This window comes from Chenopodium quinoa, unplaced genomic scaffold (assembly GCF_001683475.1).
Source record: "Chenopodium quinoa cultivar QQ74 unplaced genomic scaffold, ASM168347v1, whole genome shotgun sequence".
In the NCBI taxonomy this organism is placed as follows: Eukaryota; Viridiplantae; Streptophyta; class Magnoliopsida; order Caryophyllales; family Amaranthaceae; genus Chenopodium; species Chenopodium quinoa.
In genome coordinates this window covers 1,410,469-1,427,803 of record NW_018743977.1, presented here as the reverse complement: position 1 = coordinate 1,427,803, position 17,335 = coordinate 1,410,469, and the positions used below count along the sequence as shown (strand labels likewise).

Sequence of the window (17,335 nt, the reverse complement as noted above, 5' to 3'; positions counted from 1 at the left end):
CTATCAATGAGTCTGTTCTTTGATCTGTATAATGTCCAATGTTTTGTATCAAGGCTTAGTACAATACTGTGTTTATACAATGCAAGGCAATTTTTAGACAGGAGAGTGCACATTACATAATTACAATTCAAGATCTAAATCGATTAAAACCATAAAAGAATACTTGAGTTGGAGGTTTTCTTTCCTATTCCTATTTCTCTCCCTTGTGTTTTTTGTTTTCTACCTTTGTTTTGTTAATGAAGAACAATAGTAGCATCCCCCTTTATATACACCTGGAATTGTAAGTTTGCCAACTAAAGGGCACTTGCTTAGCGTGCTTAAACAACTATTAAGCAACATAACCCAAACCATCAAGTACATCTTAAAGCAGCATGCGCATACACCTGAAAATCCTTAACGAGCAGGCAATCCGATGCAAATCATTGATCATTGTTGTTCACCTTAATATCTAATAGACAGCCTTTAAACCACCGGACAATCAATTGCAACTCATTTGCAACTCCTGAATACAGCCTTTGACTAATAAAGCAAATGAAACATCAATTTTGGCATAAAGCAATTTTCATGCTAACAAATACGAATCGAATTAATTACTAATCAGTAAATCAACATTAGGTGAATAAAACTTAAATTGAATTAATAACTAATCAGTCCCAATCCGATTTCTAATAAATAAATAAATAAAAAAAAATAAAAAAAAAAACTCAACACCTAATAACAATTACTCTATATGTATTACAATTAACAATATGTTCATCTAACAAATACGAATTGCAATGTATCCTACCACCCAAAAAACCTAAGAACAACACCAAAAACATCAACCTCTGATTACAATAACTAATAATACAATTACATAAGCTAATTAAATCATGTTTATGCTGTTGATTGAATTCCTAAGCTGAGGTGTCCAACTATGGTGTTGATTAAATTCCCAAGCTGAGGTGTTCAGCTGTAAATTTAGCCCCATGATAACCTGTTAGCACAACAAAGAAGTGTTACATGTGCAACCTACGTGCAAAAAAAAAAACCAAAAAAAAAAAACACTTTTTTAAGGGCAAAAGGGTCCGCGCATTGTTCATAAGCAAAAGGTAGTGAAGGAAGCTACTTTCATCCAATTTGGCTTTTAAGGATTATGGATTTGTACAGTATTTCTTAAGATAAAAAATTAAAAAAAAAATTATTTCATTTAATTTGTACTTCTACTGTGTACTTTTCGAATATGAATTTTGCAAAAAAATTAATTCTGAAATTAAAAATATTCAACAATCAGCGAGTTTTCTGTGCAACTAGCCACACCGTATGGCCACTTGTGAAAAAAATGAAGTAACCCCTATAACACTGACAAAGTAACCCCTATTATACTGACCGATTAACCCTTATTATACTTATTGAGTAACCCCTACAACACTGACAAAGTAACCCTTATATTACTAAGTAACCCCTATAACCCTAATTAGGTAACCCCTATAAATCTATAACACTAATCAAGTAACACCATACGTGTGGCCAACCACATATAATAGTTGATTGCATATAGATAAGAAAATTAGATTTGCCCGACTCTAGTCTAGTCTGAAATAAACTAAACTTCATATAGCCTAAATTTCTTAGTTCTTCTTTCATTTTGAAATTACACATTGAAATAAATCAAATAACATTTTACATTATTATTTACTTATTGAAATTAATCAAATCTTAAATATATATAAAGATTTAAGTAGAACTATCAATTAGAAATGGATGGAATATAGAAGAAAATACAAGTTTATTTTCATGATTAACAAAAAATGTTTATCTGATGGCATTTGTATAAACAAATCAACAACTTTTTACGGAGTATTATATATGGGTTCATAGATGACGATTTTATTACAGATATATCATGTTGACTGAAATATTTTTGTCGATTTATTTATACAAATGTCACTACATTTACTTTTTTTTTTTTTTAATCATGAAAATAAACAAAGGCTTCCTCGAAATATATTGCAACATAAAAACACAACTAACTCGTGAGTTGACCTAGTCTAAGAGCATAAATGAGTTATTTTTGACTAAAATGTCTCAATCGTTGAGTTACTGGTAAGGTGCTCATCTAGTTATCTTCATACATTCCACTAGTTGATTCCCCTCACCACTTAATGAGTGAAATCCCACACTTCCCTTTCCATATATACTTTCTGTATTACTCTCCATCTGTTACATAATAATTGACACATTATACTTTTTTTTATTATTCATGTATTAACGTTGACTATATTTTTTTATTTATGTATACTAAAATTTAAAAACAATTTATGACATTTAATTTTTTTTTTAAATAGATATTGATATACAGTTTCATACTACTGTTATTTATATTTAAGGTCAAAATAATGCATTGGATGTCAAATTTGAATGTGTCAATTATTATGAAATAAAGATAACATGAATTAGTTGAAAAATTTCTTTTGTCATGTTTGTCAATGTATAAATTCAACAGTAAATTTCTCTAATTATCAATAAGTAAAAATTCTAACGATTTGATATTTTAAAAGACACATTGAAACCGATTATGAATCTAACAAAATATTATATGGTAGTTTTTTTTTTTTTTTTTTATCAATCACATAATTTAGTCAAAGTAGAGTTTATAAAATAGTGTCAAAAGTAAAACGTGTCTAACAAATTTGGAATGGAGAAAATTTATGACATACCATTTTTTTATTTTTTTTAATAATTCCTTCTATTTCAAAATAAATGTCCATGTTAACTGGCACATTTGTCAACGCAAAAATTTGATCAATAATAACATTAATTACCAACAACTACAAATGATATAGAGTTAATATTAAGAAACTATACATTGATAAAAAGCTAATGTTCAGAAACTATACATAGAGAAAGATTAAAATAAGGGTCTACATGATTATATTTAATCTCACGTATAAAGTATAAACATTATTAATCAACTGGTGTACGTAAATAGTGCAATTATTTTGAAATCAGGGAAGGTTATATATATATATATATATATATATATACGGGGAGGTTCCGCTAAAAACAGAGCTTATGGTGAAAACTAAAAACAAGCAATCTTAGCCATTCATTACTAGCACAAAAGATCAGACGGTTCTAAAGCCCTAAGATCATTCCAACCTTACATATAATCAATTCAACCGTTTAAAAGGTCACTACATGCTTAAAATAAGGTAACTTCATCTAAATTGACGATATTTACATAGAGTCACTATATATAAAAATAACGTAACTATATACAAAAATAGGGTAGCTATATCAATTTTTACAATATTTACATTAAGGTCACTATATACAAAAATAGGGTAACTATTTCAATTTTGACCATATTTACATAGAGGTCACTATATACAAAAATAGGATAACTATAACAATTTTTACAGCATTTACATAAAGGTCACTATATACAAAAATAAAGTAACTATATCGACTGAGTTTTTGACACCATTTACATAAATGTCACTATATACAAAAATAAAGATCACTATATATAAAAATAAGGTGACTGAAACAAAATTTAAAGCATTTCCATAATTCTAAGGTCATTATATCGAAAATAAGGTAACTATATATGAACTTCGGGTAATTATATCAATTTGACACCATTTACCCAGAGGTCAATAAATATAAAAATAAGTATTAAAAAAGTCCATGTAGGATTCGAACCTACATCCCGTGATTACACGGTGCTCGACCAATTGAGCTAATAGGCTTTCAACATGCCAAAACAGCCAATAAAAGCATACCAACATCACAGACCAACATCATACAGACTTCATACAGACTGAAGCAAAACAAGCTTGACAAGATCAACGTTTTAAGGACAGAAGCAGAGGCAAATGAAAGCATACCAGGAAATCATGATACGAGCAAGCCACCTGTATATGAGGAATCCCGACAAAATGTAGATATTGAACAGGCAGGCACCAAAAATCATACAATCAGAGATAAATCTTCACAAAGGCTGAAGAAGGTTACTACACTAACTCCAGCTGACAAGGTAAGATCAGGAATGATAGAGCTCGCAATAACGCAAACTAGCATACTCGAGTTCTAGAAATAAATTTCTAAAGACACACTTCTACCATTTAACTAACATGTCCTTTACCCTGCATGTTTCAGGATGATAATAAAGTATCAACAGTTATTGAAGATCAAAGGGAAAAATTGACACCTGATGAAGTAAAAATCATGCATCAGATAACAGAAAAAGGTAAGCAATTACATGCCTAAAATTTTCAAGAGCAATTCTTAAAAAAAGACTCCAATTCCCCAATAAAAGAATATACCATCAGAGACTAGAGGATATGTATCCTCTACGAGTTTCTGATCCAAACAAATCTATTCATTTCCTGTCCATATTCTTTTTTCCATTTGATTCTTACACATATATATTACCATGTTCAAACACCATTTAAACCACAATTGCAAGAACAACCATCAATGCTCTTGGTTAAAGAAAGAAACAAACAAGCTTATCAAACATCCTATAGTTCATCAAATATTATCTTCCTAATATCTGATCAAGAAAAACAGATTTTCAAAACTAATTTATATGTTTTAACGAAAAAGAAATAGATACTAATCCTTCACATTTTACACTGCAGATGTCCAAGAGGAATGCGATAATAACTCCTGTAATCAACAACAGAAGCACCAGGAGCCTATAAAGATGGTAAAACAAGAGCCACTCACAGAAGATGAGTTGTTCTTGAAGTAGAAACTCATAAAGAGCTTATCAAATTCTTGAATATTCCTCAATGATTCCAGCAAAATGCAAATATCATAGCAAATCAACGCAAAAATCACAAACAAAAACCAAATCCAAACCCTAATTAACAGATCTACCAAACAAAAAAAAGGAAAAAATTAATTAAACCTGAGCAGCCTTGTAGGCTGTGAGAATACTCTCAGCGGCTTCTTTCCTCTCAGCACCAGTCTTAAACTCAGCCGCAAATACCTATGATAATCTCCCATCATCTTCAAATAAAAGACCTTAGAATCACCACTACTAGCAGGAGGAATAAGCTTAGTGTCCAGAAGCTTCAAAATACCGTCACAAATATCAGAAAGCTAATTCTCAATGCGAGTGAAAAATCGTGAAAGCTGTAGATCTTCTTCTACTTAGATCTCCGTCTCATCTATCGGCGCTTCCTCTTCAATCTCCTCATACGCTTCTTCTTCCACTGCAAAAAATCAATCAAATCAACAAGTTGAACTTCAAATTAGTTAACAATGGTGGAAAAACTCAACTGAATCGAACAAATCAATGAAATTAAGGAAGAAACTAAAGTTAATCGATTAGTAAAACAGGAAATCGAACTAAATTGAACAAAATCGAACAGAAAATCGCAAAATCAAACAAAATCGAACAAAATTGATGAAAATTTCAGAAACCTTAAAACCTCAAATCATGCAAAAAATAGCGAAATTAACACAAAGAACTCACCTGATAATAGATCGTAGAGCTGAAAAATTGCTGAAATCAAAGTAATTGAAGCTGAATTTGAAAAAAGTAGCGTGAAAATTGGGGAAAAAAATGTCGAGAAATTAGGAGAGAGAAAGCAGGAGAGAGGAGGGAGAGGAGGAAGAAAATAACGGAGGAGAGAGAAATTGTTTTCGTGGGAGGAGAGAGAAAATTAGTATATAAACGTTAGATGTCATCCGCTAGATTATAATCTACGGTTAGGATGAATCGTTTTCAGTTTTCACCCTAACATTTGTTTTCACATGATCCATACTCTATATATATATATATATATATATATATATATATATATATATATATATATATATATATATTGTTTTTTAAATGTAAAGCAAAATTAAATGATGGATAACAACAGATTGTAGCTTAGAAATTCTAAGTTAATCTTAAGCGAACAAGTGTCGTTACAATTTTAATGAAGCATATTAGACCTAGTAAAATAAAAGATAATCAACCTTATAAAAAATTTATAGTGCCTAATTGCCTATAATTCCAAAGTAGGCATTATATGCTAAGTAATGATACTCCACAAATGAAGCCTACTTTTTCTTTTTATCTAACTAGAAAACAACTACTTTCATAGTCTTTATTTATTATTATTGGAAATCTACCCTACCATATTTCCATACTCCAATAGGCTCTTTTGCTTCTTTATCAATCATGACAAAATGTTATACACATTGAGAAATTTAGACAGTTGAACGGAACTATCCATCCGACTTGTACTCCCTCCTAATTAAGTGGGCATAAGAACTCCCTGAATCCAAATGATATCTCCAGTTATTTTTGATCTACTCACTTTTCATTTTAGTCCATGCTTTTTTATTCGACTCTCTTTGACTTTCAACAGTTTAAGAGTTCAACACACCTTACTGCCCAGTGTCCATACATATGCAGACATGCTGAATAACAGAATAAGTTATATCACACTAAACAGAAGTACAGAAAGGCATAGAGCCATCTGAACAACCATGGTCAGCAAAATGCTACTACACTCCCCCCCCCCCCTCGCCCCTCCCGTATTCTGGCCGGTATCTTAGCCGAAGATTCATAGAACAAATACAAGAGGCATAACATGAAATAGTTTCAATTGGTAGAATCTTAAAACTGAAATTGCAAAGTTTTTTGAAGTGTCATTTTATAAAACATTATCATCATCATCAATATACACAAAGAATCTTTCTTTACTTTGTTCTAAGGATTTGAAAACTCATACTCAAGTAGAAAATCAATTGCTATAGAGCCAATATTCTGCAGCAAAAACTAATATTACATGAACCACACAAATAAAAAACAGCTCAATGAAGAAACCATGATTTTCACAATATGACTTGTTTGATTCTTCTATGCATTTTTGGTTATGTTAATGAGGATGTTGGAATCAGTTGTTGCAAAAATGACAGTCTAGTTGCAGGGTCTAGAGCTCTGAAAAATTACTCCAAGACTCGAACTTTGTAGACTCAGATTAGTCTTTCCATCTGATAAGTAGATACCAATTCAAAATATGAATGGTCATTGCACCAATTAACACAGAGAGTTACCAGTTAATGTCAAATTGGCTATTCAACAAGTTGAAGGTTGAAATTGCATATTATGGAGAGGTTAGCAGAATCCCAGGCTACAAAGTTAGCACTTAGCAGGGCCTGAACCAAATAAAATATCAGCGATTTGTGGCGACAGGAGATTGAAAGAAGAGTCAGAATGACAAATGAACTTAGATCAATTGCCTCTTTAAAGGATCTAGCTACTGTAGCTAAAAGTTGGGGTCTTTAAACAGCTAACTAGTCTCTGCAACTTTTGCCTTTGGCATATTGAGAAAAATGAAAAATCAAGAGCACTCGAGAAGCATATTTACTTAATCTTGCAAAGTATCTAGAACTGCAGTAATTCTTAAATTATCACATCAAACTACCAAAGCATCACCTTTACCTTGGCAAAACTATTGAATTCACACAGTAGACAATGCTGCATCATTGCATAGTTTATGTTCTTTCAGCAGAACACCCTTTAATTCCTAACATTACAAAAGGAAAGCAATTAACATTCATGAATCAGAAAGTAAAAACACTGAAACAATAATCCAAATTAATCTATTAACATGATATTTTCCATAGCTTCCAGGAGAATCAGCTCAATTGGATCAGGTGTTACTTTAGCTGAGCTACATCAGAAAAGACCAGAGGCCAATTTGTTCATTTCTTTTCTGTCAATAACTCTGAGGAGAATTCATCTTGCTGAGGGATAATTTTTCAAAAGGCTTGGAGAGGTAATTGTGTTTTTGAGCTGATAGTTCTTGAGCAACATAACGCATAGTGGGCCGTGAGTCTGGTTCTGAACTCGCGCATAACAGAGCTAATGTGAATACAATCACCACTTCCTCTGCTAAACGTGTTGTAGGTGGTGATAGTCGTTGGTCCAAAATGTCTTTCAGTAGCATATCAGGCCTGCTATCTGAAGATGATAAAGAAGAAAGCAAGTCTCCTGGATGCTTCCCCATCAAAACTTCCAATGCCACAACTCCATAGCTATAAACATCACACTTTTCTGTCACTCTCGTTGTCAGAGCCAGCTCTGCCAATTACGAACAAATAAAAGAAAAATTACCTTATTTTGAGTGCTGGGAGGGAAAAAATCAAACAAAATACTAATTATGAAGACAGAAAGCATGATGAACTACAACAAATCGTGTCTACAACTAGGATTATAAAGACGAGGATCAGACGTACCAGGGGCCATATAGCCATAAGCTCCAGCAATTGAAGTCCAGTAAGATGTATCTGATTTAAGAAGCTTTGCGGTACCAAAATCTGATAACCGAGGCTCAAATTCATTATCAATTAAGACATTATTTAAGGATATGTCACGGTGAACAATGGAAGGGGTACAATCATGGTGCAAGTAAGAGACTGCATGTGCCAACCCTCGCACAATACTCACTCTTCTTTCCCAGCCTAATTTCACTTTGTCTTGTGCATCATACAACACTTCCCTCAAATTACCCCTTTCAATGTAGTCATATACCAAGTACATGGATCGTCCTTTGGAACAATACCCGTACAATTTGATGATATTCCGATGCCTAACCTGTGTCAATGCCTTGATCTCATTCATGAAACTCTGTCGACTTGTTGATGAGATGTCGCTAAATTCTTCCATGTGGAGCCTCTTAGCAGCAACTATGTGACCTGATGGCAAAGATGCCTTATATACATTACCAAAACCTCCTTTCCCAATGCAGTAAAACTCATTGAAATCATCAGTCGCCTTTTGAATATCTGCAAATGTAAATCTTTCTTCAGTCTCCCAAATCAAAGATTCGGATTCTTCAACCTCCAAAACTCTACTCTCTGCACCATGATTGTTATTATTCTGGCAACGCAGTAAATAAGCAATACCTACCCCAAGAAACAAAAGAGAAACAGCTGGTACGACAACTGCAATTATAATCTTTATATGAGTATCAAGATTACCACAAGGGGATAGTCCTGTTGCATTTCCACAAAGGCCAGGATTTCCCACATATATTCCTTTTTGAAAAAATTCATCCCTAGGAACTGAACCTGATAAACTGTTGTAGGAAAGATCAAAGGACTTAAGACTATACATGTTTGATAATGAGTGTGGGATACCACCGGTAAGATGATTGTGAGAGAGATTAAATTTTGTCAAGGTTTTGAGCTTATCAAGGTTTTGAGGAATTTGACCAGAGAAAGAGTTACTACTAAGATCCAGAAGGTACTGAAGTTCATTCAAGTTGCAGAGTTCGATTGGTATATTTCCGTGCAAGTCATTGTGACTCAGGTTTAAGCTCAATAATCGTACGCAATTTCCAAGCTCAATAGGGATTTCTCCAGACACATTGTTTGCTGATAAATCTAGATACTGAAGAGACTTCAATTTTCCTAAGGTTCGTGGAATATGCCCTATCAACTGATTACTGCTCAAGTTAAGGTTGTACAGCTTGCTTAAATTACCAAGTTCATCTGGAATTGTCCCACTTAAATGATTTGAGCCAAGAGTCAGAACACCCAACCGTGATAGTTTCCCAAGCTCAGTTGGTATTCCCCCTGAAAGTTTGTTTCCCTCCAACCGAAGATCTGTCAGATTCTTACATTCTCCCCACTTGGGAGAAATCTTGCCAACGAATTGGTTGTCATTCATGCTAATATAATAGAGATCCGGATGAATTCCAAATGCATCAGATATACTCCCGTTGAACTCATTTTCTTCCAACCGGACTCTAGTTAATTTTGAGCAATTCCTCAAGCAATCCGGAAGGTCACCAGTAAAACTATTATTATTAGCTGTCAAGTACTCCAGCTGAAAACCATTACATAAGCCAGGAGGAAGATTCCCTGATAAATTGTTATTTGTAAAGCTAACAGCAGTAAGGGAAAGAAAATCCTCACCAAATTTTGGCGGGACTTTCCCAACCAAGTTATTTTGGGCGACAGAGAATTCTTTTAGGTTCCGAAGATTAGACAGGGTACCTGGCAACTCCCCTTGCAGCTGATTGTTATTGAGATTAAGAATAGTTAATGAGGTTAGGTTTCCAATCTCTGGTGGGATTGTTCCAGTAAGTTGGTTGTTGAAAAGGCTAAGGGCAGAAAGATTGCTTAGGTTTCCAATGGTTGGAGGGATTGGACCTGAAAGTTTGTTTGTTGAGAAGTCCAGCTTGAGCAAGACTTCCAGGTTTCCTATCTCTGACGGTATGGAACCGCTGAAACTGTTTTGGTAGAGAAGAAGATACTTTAGCTTTGTCAGTTGACCTATTATTGGAGGGATAATCCCACTAAAATTATTTCTATAAAGTTGCAAGGAAGTCAACTTTGTCCAGTTGGTCAAAAAATATGGGGGGATTTCACCATACATGTCATTTACAAACAGCTCAATCTTTGATATATTTTTGAGATTTGTCAAGGACAATGGTATCTCCCCACTAAGTGAATTATTAGAAAGAAGCAGCTCAGTAAGGTTAGTACATGACCCAAGTTTGGAAGGAATTGTAGAATTCAATCTATTTGAATTAAGATAAAGGGTTTCAAGGTTTTTAAGGTTTCCTATAGAAGATGGAATTCCCCCAGTGAGTAAATTTTGGTTTAGGTGCAGAACTTTGAGGCTAGAAATGGACCCAATGCTATCAGGAATTGAACCATTAAGCTGGTTAATGCTCAGTTCAATGTGATACAGATTGGAGAGCTCAGAAATCTTAGGTGATATTGGTCCTGTGAATAAGTTATTACTAAGGTTAATGTATTTAAGTTTAGGAAGACTGCTGTAAAACAATGCTGGTATCGATCCACTGAATTTATTATTTGCCAAAGAAAGTTCAGTCAAGTTCCTGCACCTTAAAATAAATCTTGGAAACTCTCCATTTAATTCATTCAACAACAATTGTAAGGTTGATAACATAGGCATGGTATTGAACATAGACCAGTCAGGGCTTGTAAGCTTATTTCTACCCAAGTATAGGAGCCTTAGCTTCCCCAACTTACTGAGATGGACAGGAATTTTATTGCCTATACTGTTATTATACAGGACAAGAGAGTCAAGTTGAGACAACTGACCTATTTCCGGTGGAATAAACCCATCAAACATGTTGTTTCCAAGGTCCAACTTAATAAGCTTGGAGAGCTTACCAATGCTTGGTGGGATTTGGCCTTTCAGACTGTTTTTTGCAAGAATGAATCTTGTAATATTGGGAAATGCACTGAAATTGAAGCTGGTGAGGGTGCCGGCGAGGCCTCTGTTAGATAAGACAATGCGGGTGATGGATGCAAGGTTGTTGCAAAAAATGCCAGTCCAATTGCATGGGTTTGGATTATCGGAAACATTCCATGATGTGAGATTAGACGACTCAGGCAAGGAATTTTTCCAGCTGAGAAGTGCTTGTGCTTCTGTAAGAGTTGCTGCTGATATCGAAGTGATCTGCATTAAAAGCAGAAGACAGGTGAGAATCCGGTAAAACATAAGAATAAGATAACGCGGAGCAGGAGATTTATCAGATTTTTCCATGGCTCAATATTCCAAGGACTACTTCTAAGAACTATCAGAGGATTTCCTGCCCTAAAATACAAAGCTTTGTGCGACCAACTTCTTAGAATTCAATCAATTCATTCACACTCATTTGAATGGTTAATACATCTGATTCAGTGGCGGGCACATTAGAAATACTAATTACGCGTTGTCATTCATATTCATGGAATAATCATGGTAGCCTCAAATTTTGCTAGCAAAACATGTGAAATAACAGTAGAATAAACCAACTGCCACAACTTGATCAACTAGTAGCACAAACAATTTGCGATAATTTGTTATTATAATCCTTTTCTGTTCATCTTAGATGAGAACAACTACTCAACATTATCTTAAATTTATAATTTAGAAAAACACAGGATTTAGTTGAGATGCATAATGCTTAGAACAATTCAACTTAGAAACATTCTGCACTGATACTGAGTCAAATTCCTAACAGTTAAATAATACAAAACTTCAGCATTCCAAGTACTTTAATTACGTCGAAAATGATACCAAGATGTTGAAATGGATGCCAAAACATGAAAATCAATACTTGGTACTTAGTTCCATGAATAAGAAGCAAATTCAACCACTACGACGACTTCGTGCAATTGCAGTGTAGTCTTGTAAATTTGTGCAATTGTACCAAGCAGTTTATATTATTTCTTGCATATTTATAAAAAACCAAGTAAGGGGAAGATTATTATACATCCATTTGAGGCTTACCTGATCATTGTTCTCTTGGGCATTTTGACAAACACCTTATGAGCATGGAGTATTGATGACTTCTACAGCCAAATAAAAGGGTGAAGCAGTTTGACCAAGTGATTGATTGACTTGTATACTTTAATCTAAAGATTTGAATAGTAGTTAAGTTAGTTAATATTATGAGATGGTCCAAGAGGATGACATATGAGATTTGTTATTGTGGTGAGGTAGTGACGTAGTTACCGTTTTTACTTGGGGGTGAACACTCATGAAGTCATGAGATTTGATTTTAGGTTTTTAGTCCAACCACTGAGACTTGCCATAAGGGTCGATTGATATAAGAACTCACGTTAGTTGTGTATATACTCGAATTGCATAATAGAGAGTACTAGAGTAGTTATCAACTTCTCACATTAAAATATACCTCTACTCTGGTTTAAAAAATAAAAATAAAAAATAAAAAAAAATAAAAAAAAAACCTCTACTCTAACTCTCACTCTATGTACGACTGTACTGGGTTGTTTGCCCCACTTGATTTTTCACGATTTTTAAAATACATACTTTCTCCGTTTTAGTAATATTGTAACAATTAGACTTTTGCATTATTCATCATGCTTGTTTGATTACAAATTATGATTTATACGTAAAGTAAAATATAGTCGTGTTGGGTCTTGTTAGATTTATCTCGTAATTTTCACAATATGAATTTCTTTTTATAATTTTTTCTCTTATATAATTATACATATTTAACAGATAAATTGTGCTTTATGATGCGTAATTTCATCCACGTTGCAATATTTGTAAAACAGAGGAAGTATATGCCTATATTATTTATCTTATACATTAATGGGAATTTATCTTATAGAAGTAGAAATGCATATTAGAATTAGTACACCACTAATGGACTAGAAGAGAAAGTGATTGGTATGTTTGTATACAAAAATTAAGATAAAATATGTGTCATGGGATTGGACTATACTCCATAATAATTTTTTCAGTATAAACTTGTAATTATACGAAGTATATTGATTAGAGTTTAAGGATTTAGAGGGGTATCATAAGATAACTATTAGATTATGGGAAAACTCCTCAATATGGAGTGTGTACTATTGATCAATATATATAGAGTTTTACAACACTAGTCCTAATCACGTTAGGAAACCTAATACGATAAGGATACAAACTATATACAAAAATTATCGTAATCTACGACAAATATTATTATGACTATAATATCTACCACTCCCCCGCATTCATAGCTGGAGGAAGTCGTATGCTAAGACTGGATCTGAAATCCAAAAATAAGTCTCGAGGAAGGCCTTTCGTGAAAATGTCTGCAAACTGATACCTGGAAGGAACATGTAGAACCCAAACTTGTACCTAAGCAACCTTTTTTCGAACAAAATAAATATCCATCTCCACATGTTTGGTGTGTTGGTGTGTTGAACCAGGTTACTAGAAAAATAGATAGCACTGACATTATCACAATATACTATAGTAGCCTATCGAAGAGGACAATGTAACTCAAGTAAAAGATTACGAAGCCAACAAGCCTCAGAGACAACATTTGCGATGCGTCGATATTATGCTTCTGCACTCGATTTAGATAGAGTAGGTTGACGCTTAGATGACCAAGAAACGGGGTTGTCCCCAAGAAAGCAGCAATAACCCGGTGTGGAACGACAGGTGTCGGGACAACCTTCCCAGTCGACGTCAGTGTAAGTAATCAAACAATGAGAAGCAGACGGATATAAATGTAAACCATGATCAATGGTACCCTGAACATAGCGTAGAATGTGTTTCAAAGCATCATAATGAGATTTTCGGGGATCATGCATAAAAAGACACATATGTTGCACCGCATAGGTAATATCCGGCCTAGTGAAAGTAAGATACTAGAGAGCACCTGCTAAACTGCGACACAAAGTAGGATCCCGAAAAGGTGGTCCTGCATTTGCACTAAGTTTAGACTTACTATTAACTGGAGTGGTTGCAGGCTTACAAGAGCCCATGCCTGCACGTTCTAAAATCTCCTGTGTATACTTTTGCCGAGAAAGTAATATATAAGAAAGAGTACGGATCACCGCAATCCCCAAAAAATAACTCAGAGGGCCCAAATCAGACATAGGGAAATCGGTTTGCAACTGAGATATGATTCTCTCACGCAACCTGTTAGAATAGGTAGCTAATACAATATCATTAACATATAGAAGCAAATATGCTATATCATCACTCTGCTGGAAAGTAAAAACAGAGTTGTCACTTTTGGCAATGACAAAACCCAATTTGATCAGAAAGTTCGCAAAGCGCTAGTACCAAGCTCTGGGAGCTTGTTTCAAACCATAGAGAGCCTTGCGGAGCCGACATACATAAGAGGGTGCTCTCCGATCAACAAAACCTAGAGGTTGATGCATAAAAACAGTTTCTTGCAAATCACCCTGTAGAAAGGCATTTTTGACATCTAGTTAATGAATCGACCACTTTTTAGCCATGGTTAAACTTAGAACAGTACGAATAGTGGCCGGTTTAACTTCCAAACTGAAAGTCTCATCACAATCCACACCAACTTCCGGCGACCAGCCATCACATACAAGACGAGTTTTGTGCCTTTCAAGGTCACCATTAGACTTAAATTTGTGTTTGAATAGCCACATGCAATTAACAATATTCACCCCCATAGGCCTAGGCACCAAATCCCATGTCTCTGTTTTAATCAAAGCACTATACTCGTTATGCATCGCCGCGTTCCAATTATGGCCAGTTAAAGCTTGTTTATAAAACTTTGGAAGAGGTGGTTTATGAAGAGGTGGACCCGAGGTATTGACAGACAAGTTCAAAGAATATTTCGGGTTAGGCTTGAAGATACCCCGTTGACTACGGGTGACTCTAGGGGAGGGAGGAGGTGGCCGGGTTGGTTGGATGGCTGGCACGCCATGCATTGGTGGCAGGGAGTAGGCTGTAGGTGGCGTGGCAAGCAGGGCTGCTAGCAGGTTGCGGTGTGGGCAGGGTAGGCCGCGGGTTGGTTGCAGCGTGGGCTGGTGAGCCAGGGGGAGGGCGCGAAGTGGACTACTGGACAGGGGGGGTAGGCAGGGTTTGGTGGGTATTGATTTCAGCATTTGGGAGGCTCACTGCAGTTGGGCCTTGATGTGGGTTGGCTTGAGAGCCATAATGGCGCATGAGCATGTGAGTCAGTAGAGGGGAACACTCATCAATGCCAAAAAATCATAATCTTTTAATGTGTAATGTTCCAAGTTCTTAAAGGGAAAAGTGGCTCATCAAATCTTACGTGGCGTGAAATGATGACATTGCGAGTAGCGAGGTCAAGGCATTCGTAACCACGGTGATGGGAGGGGTACCCTAAGAAGACACAAGGAGTAGATCTAGGAGCAAGTTTGTGAGGAGCGGTTGCCGAAAGGTTAGGGAAGCAAAGACAACCAAAAACCCGTAAGTGGTCATATGATGGGTTTTTATGAAAAAGAGCCTAAGCCGGGGTCAATTGCTTAAGAGATTTTGTTGGCAAAATATTAAGGAGATATATGGTCGTCTCAAGAGCATGTGACCAATAGGAAGGGGGCAATGAGGCATGAAATAATAGGGTGCGTTTGACATTATAAAAGGCGAGAGCCGTATGAAATTCGTTGGCCGGTGGAGGAGGTGGCGGTGTTTCGTCGTCCTTGGCCATGGAAGGTGGGCGGTGGTTTGGTTATTGTACGGAAGTGTGAAAGCTGTGAAAAAAGAAAAGAAATTCCTAGAGTCGATAACCTAAAGCTGTGATACCATGTTGGATTACGGGAAAACTCCTCAATTTTAAGTGTGTACCATTGATCAATATATATAGAGTTTTACAAGACTAGTCCTAATCACGTTAGGAAACCTAGTACGATAAGGATACAAACTATATACAAAATTATCCTAATTTGCTACAAATATTATCATGACTATAATATCTATCAATAACAAGTTAATCTCAAAATATACTTGTTTCTCAATTAATATGGATTTCTGATATAAAGTCATTATAGAGGTGCTTTCGAATATTTATTACTTTTTTGTTTTTTATTTTTTTCAACAATCAATACTTTGGTCTTTGGACTATCTAAAATTTGAAAATTAGAAGGGAACATTATTTTGAAACTAAATTTATACTTCATATTTCTTTCAATTTCATTTTTATGATGAGATGGCTCGATAATTGGAGAGAATAATCACACATGTATTCATCATCATCATCATTTTCCATATTCCAATTACTACTGTATTTATGTAGTTAAATTTTAAAAAATTTGACCAACTTTTTACAATCTGTACATAAGAAAAAATATAATCATACTCGATCCCTCATGAGTAAGAAGATCAAGATCTTAAGGAACGGATTGAGTCGATAATTCAATTTTTTAAAATAATGCATGTATGAGTTGGGTGGGGGAGCTGGAGGGAAATACTTTTAGGTGCAAAAAAGTGAAGAGCACAATCGTAGGTTCCAATTGTATACAAGTACTTGTCTTTGAGATGGAGAAAGGAGGATCCATTATACATCTTACTTAATTAGGAAATATAGGATAATATATCCATTGCAATAAATAATTATAGCCGTTGAGTATATCTTAATGTCGAAGTCTTTTTTTTTTTTTTTTTTTTTTTTTTTTTTTGTCATAATCCTAATTTTGAGTATCTTTTGCAACTTTTAATTTCACAATTTCAGATATTTTTGTTGGGAAAATGGTTTTGAGTGGTTGATTAGGAATTAAGCAATCCCAAGATCTTGACAATTTTTTAATGTAATAGCCAATAAGCCATTTACAATTATGGCAGCCCATTGTGAAATTGGTTTTAAAGCCATTTTTGGTAAATAATTACTCATATTTTTTGTCGAATATGGACTTTTAAGCCTATCAAAGCTTTCAAAAGAATGGAGTAACTCTATAACAATGACGAAGTAAATTCTATATACACTAACAAAGTAACTCTTACAACACTGATAAAGTAACTTCTAAGCTATAACATTGACGGAATAACCCTTTTAACACTAGTAGAGTAACCTTAAGATGCCGACTTGCCGAGTCATACGGTATGATATAAAAGTTAGCGTTAACCTATTAA

General features: G+C 34.7%; 1 protein-coding gene across 1 annotated transcript; it reads right to left on the bottom strand.

Moving 5' to 3' along the window:
• Positions 1-7,330: 7,330 nt before the first annotated feature.
• Positions 7,331-12,953, bottom strand: LOC110689715 (MDIS1-interacting receptor like kinase 2-like). Its single transcript, XM_021866495.1, has 3 exons — positions 12,254-12,953; positions 8,236-11,437; positions 7,331-8,080 (listed from the first exon to the last, which is right to left on the bottom strand). Exons 2-3 carry the CDS (start codon positions 11,105-11,107, stop codon positions 7,716-7,718), a joined length of 3,237 nt encoding a protein of 1,078 aa, XP_021722187.1. The 5' UTR covers positions 11,108-11,437; positions 12,254-12,953; the 3' UTR covers positions 7,331-7,715.
• Positions 12,954-17,335: the final 4,382 nt, after the last annotated feature.

Coding starts and splice junctions, on each gene's coding strand:
- LOC110689715 (XM_021866495.1), bottom strand. CDS start 11,107: ATGTTTGATGGGTTTATTCCACCGGAAATAGGTCAGTTGTCTCAACTT. Junction 8,081..8,235: donor TTATGGCTATATGGCCCCTG/GTACGTCTGATC, acceptor CGTAATTGGCAG/AGCTGGCTCTGACAACGAGA.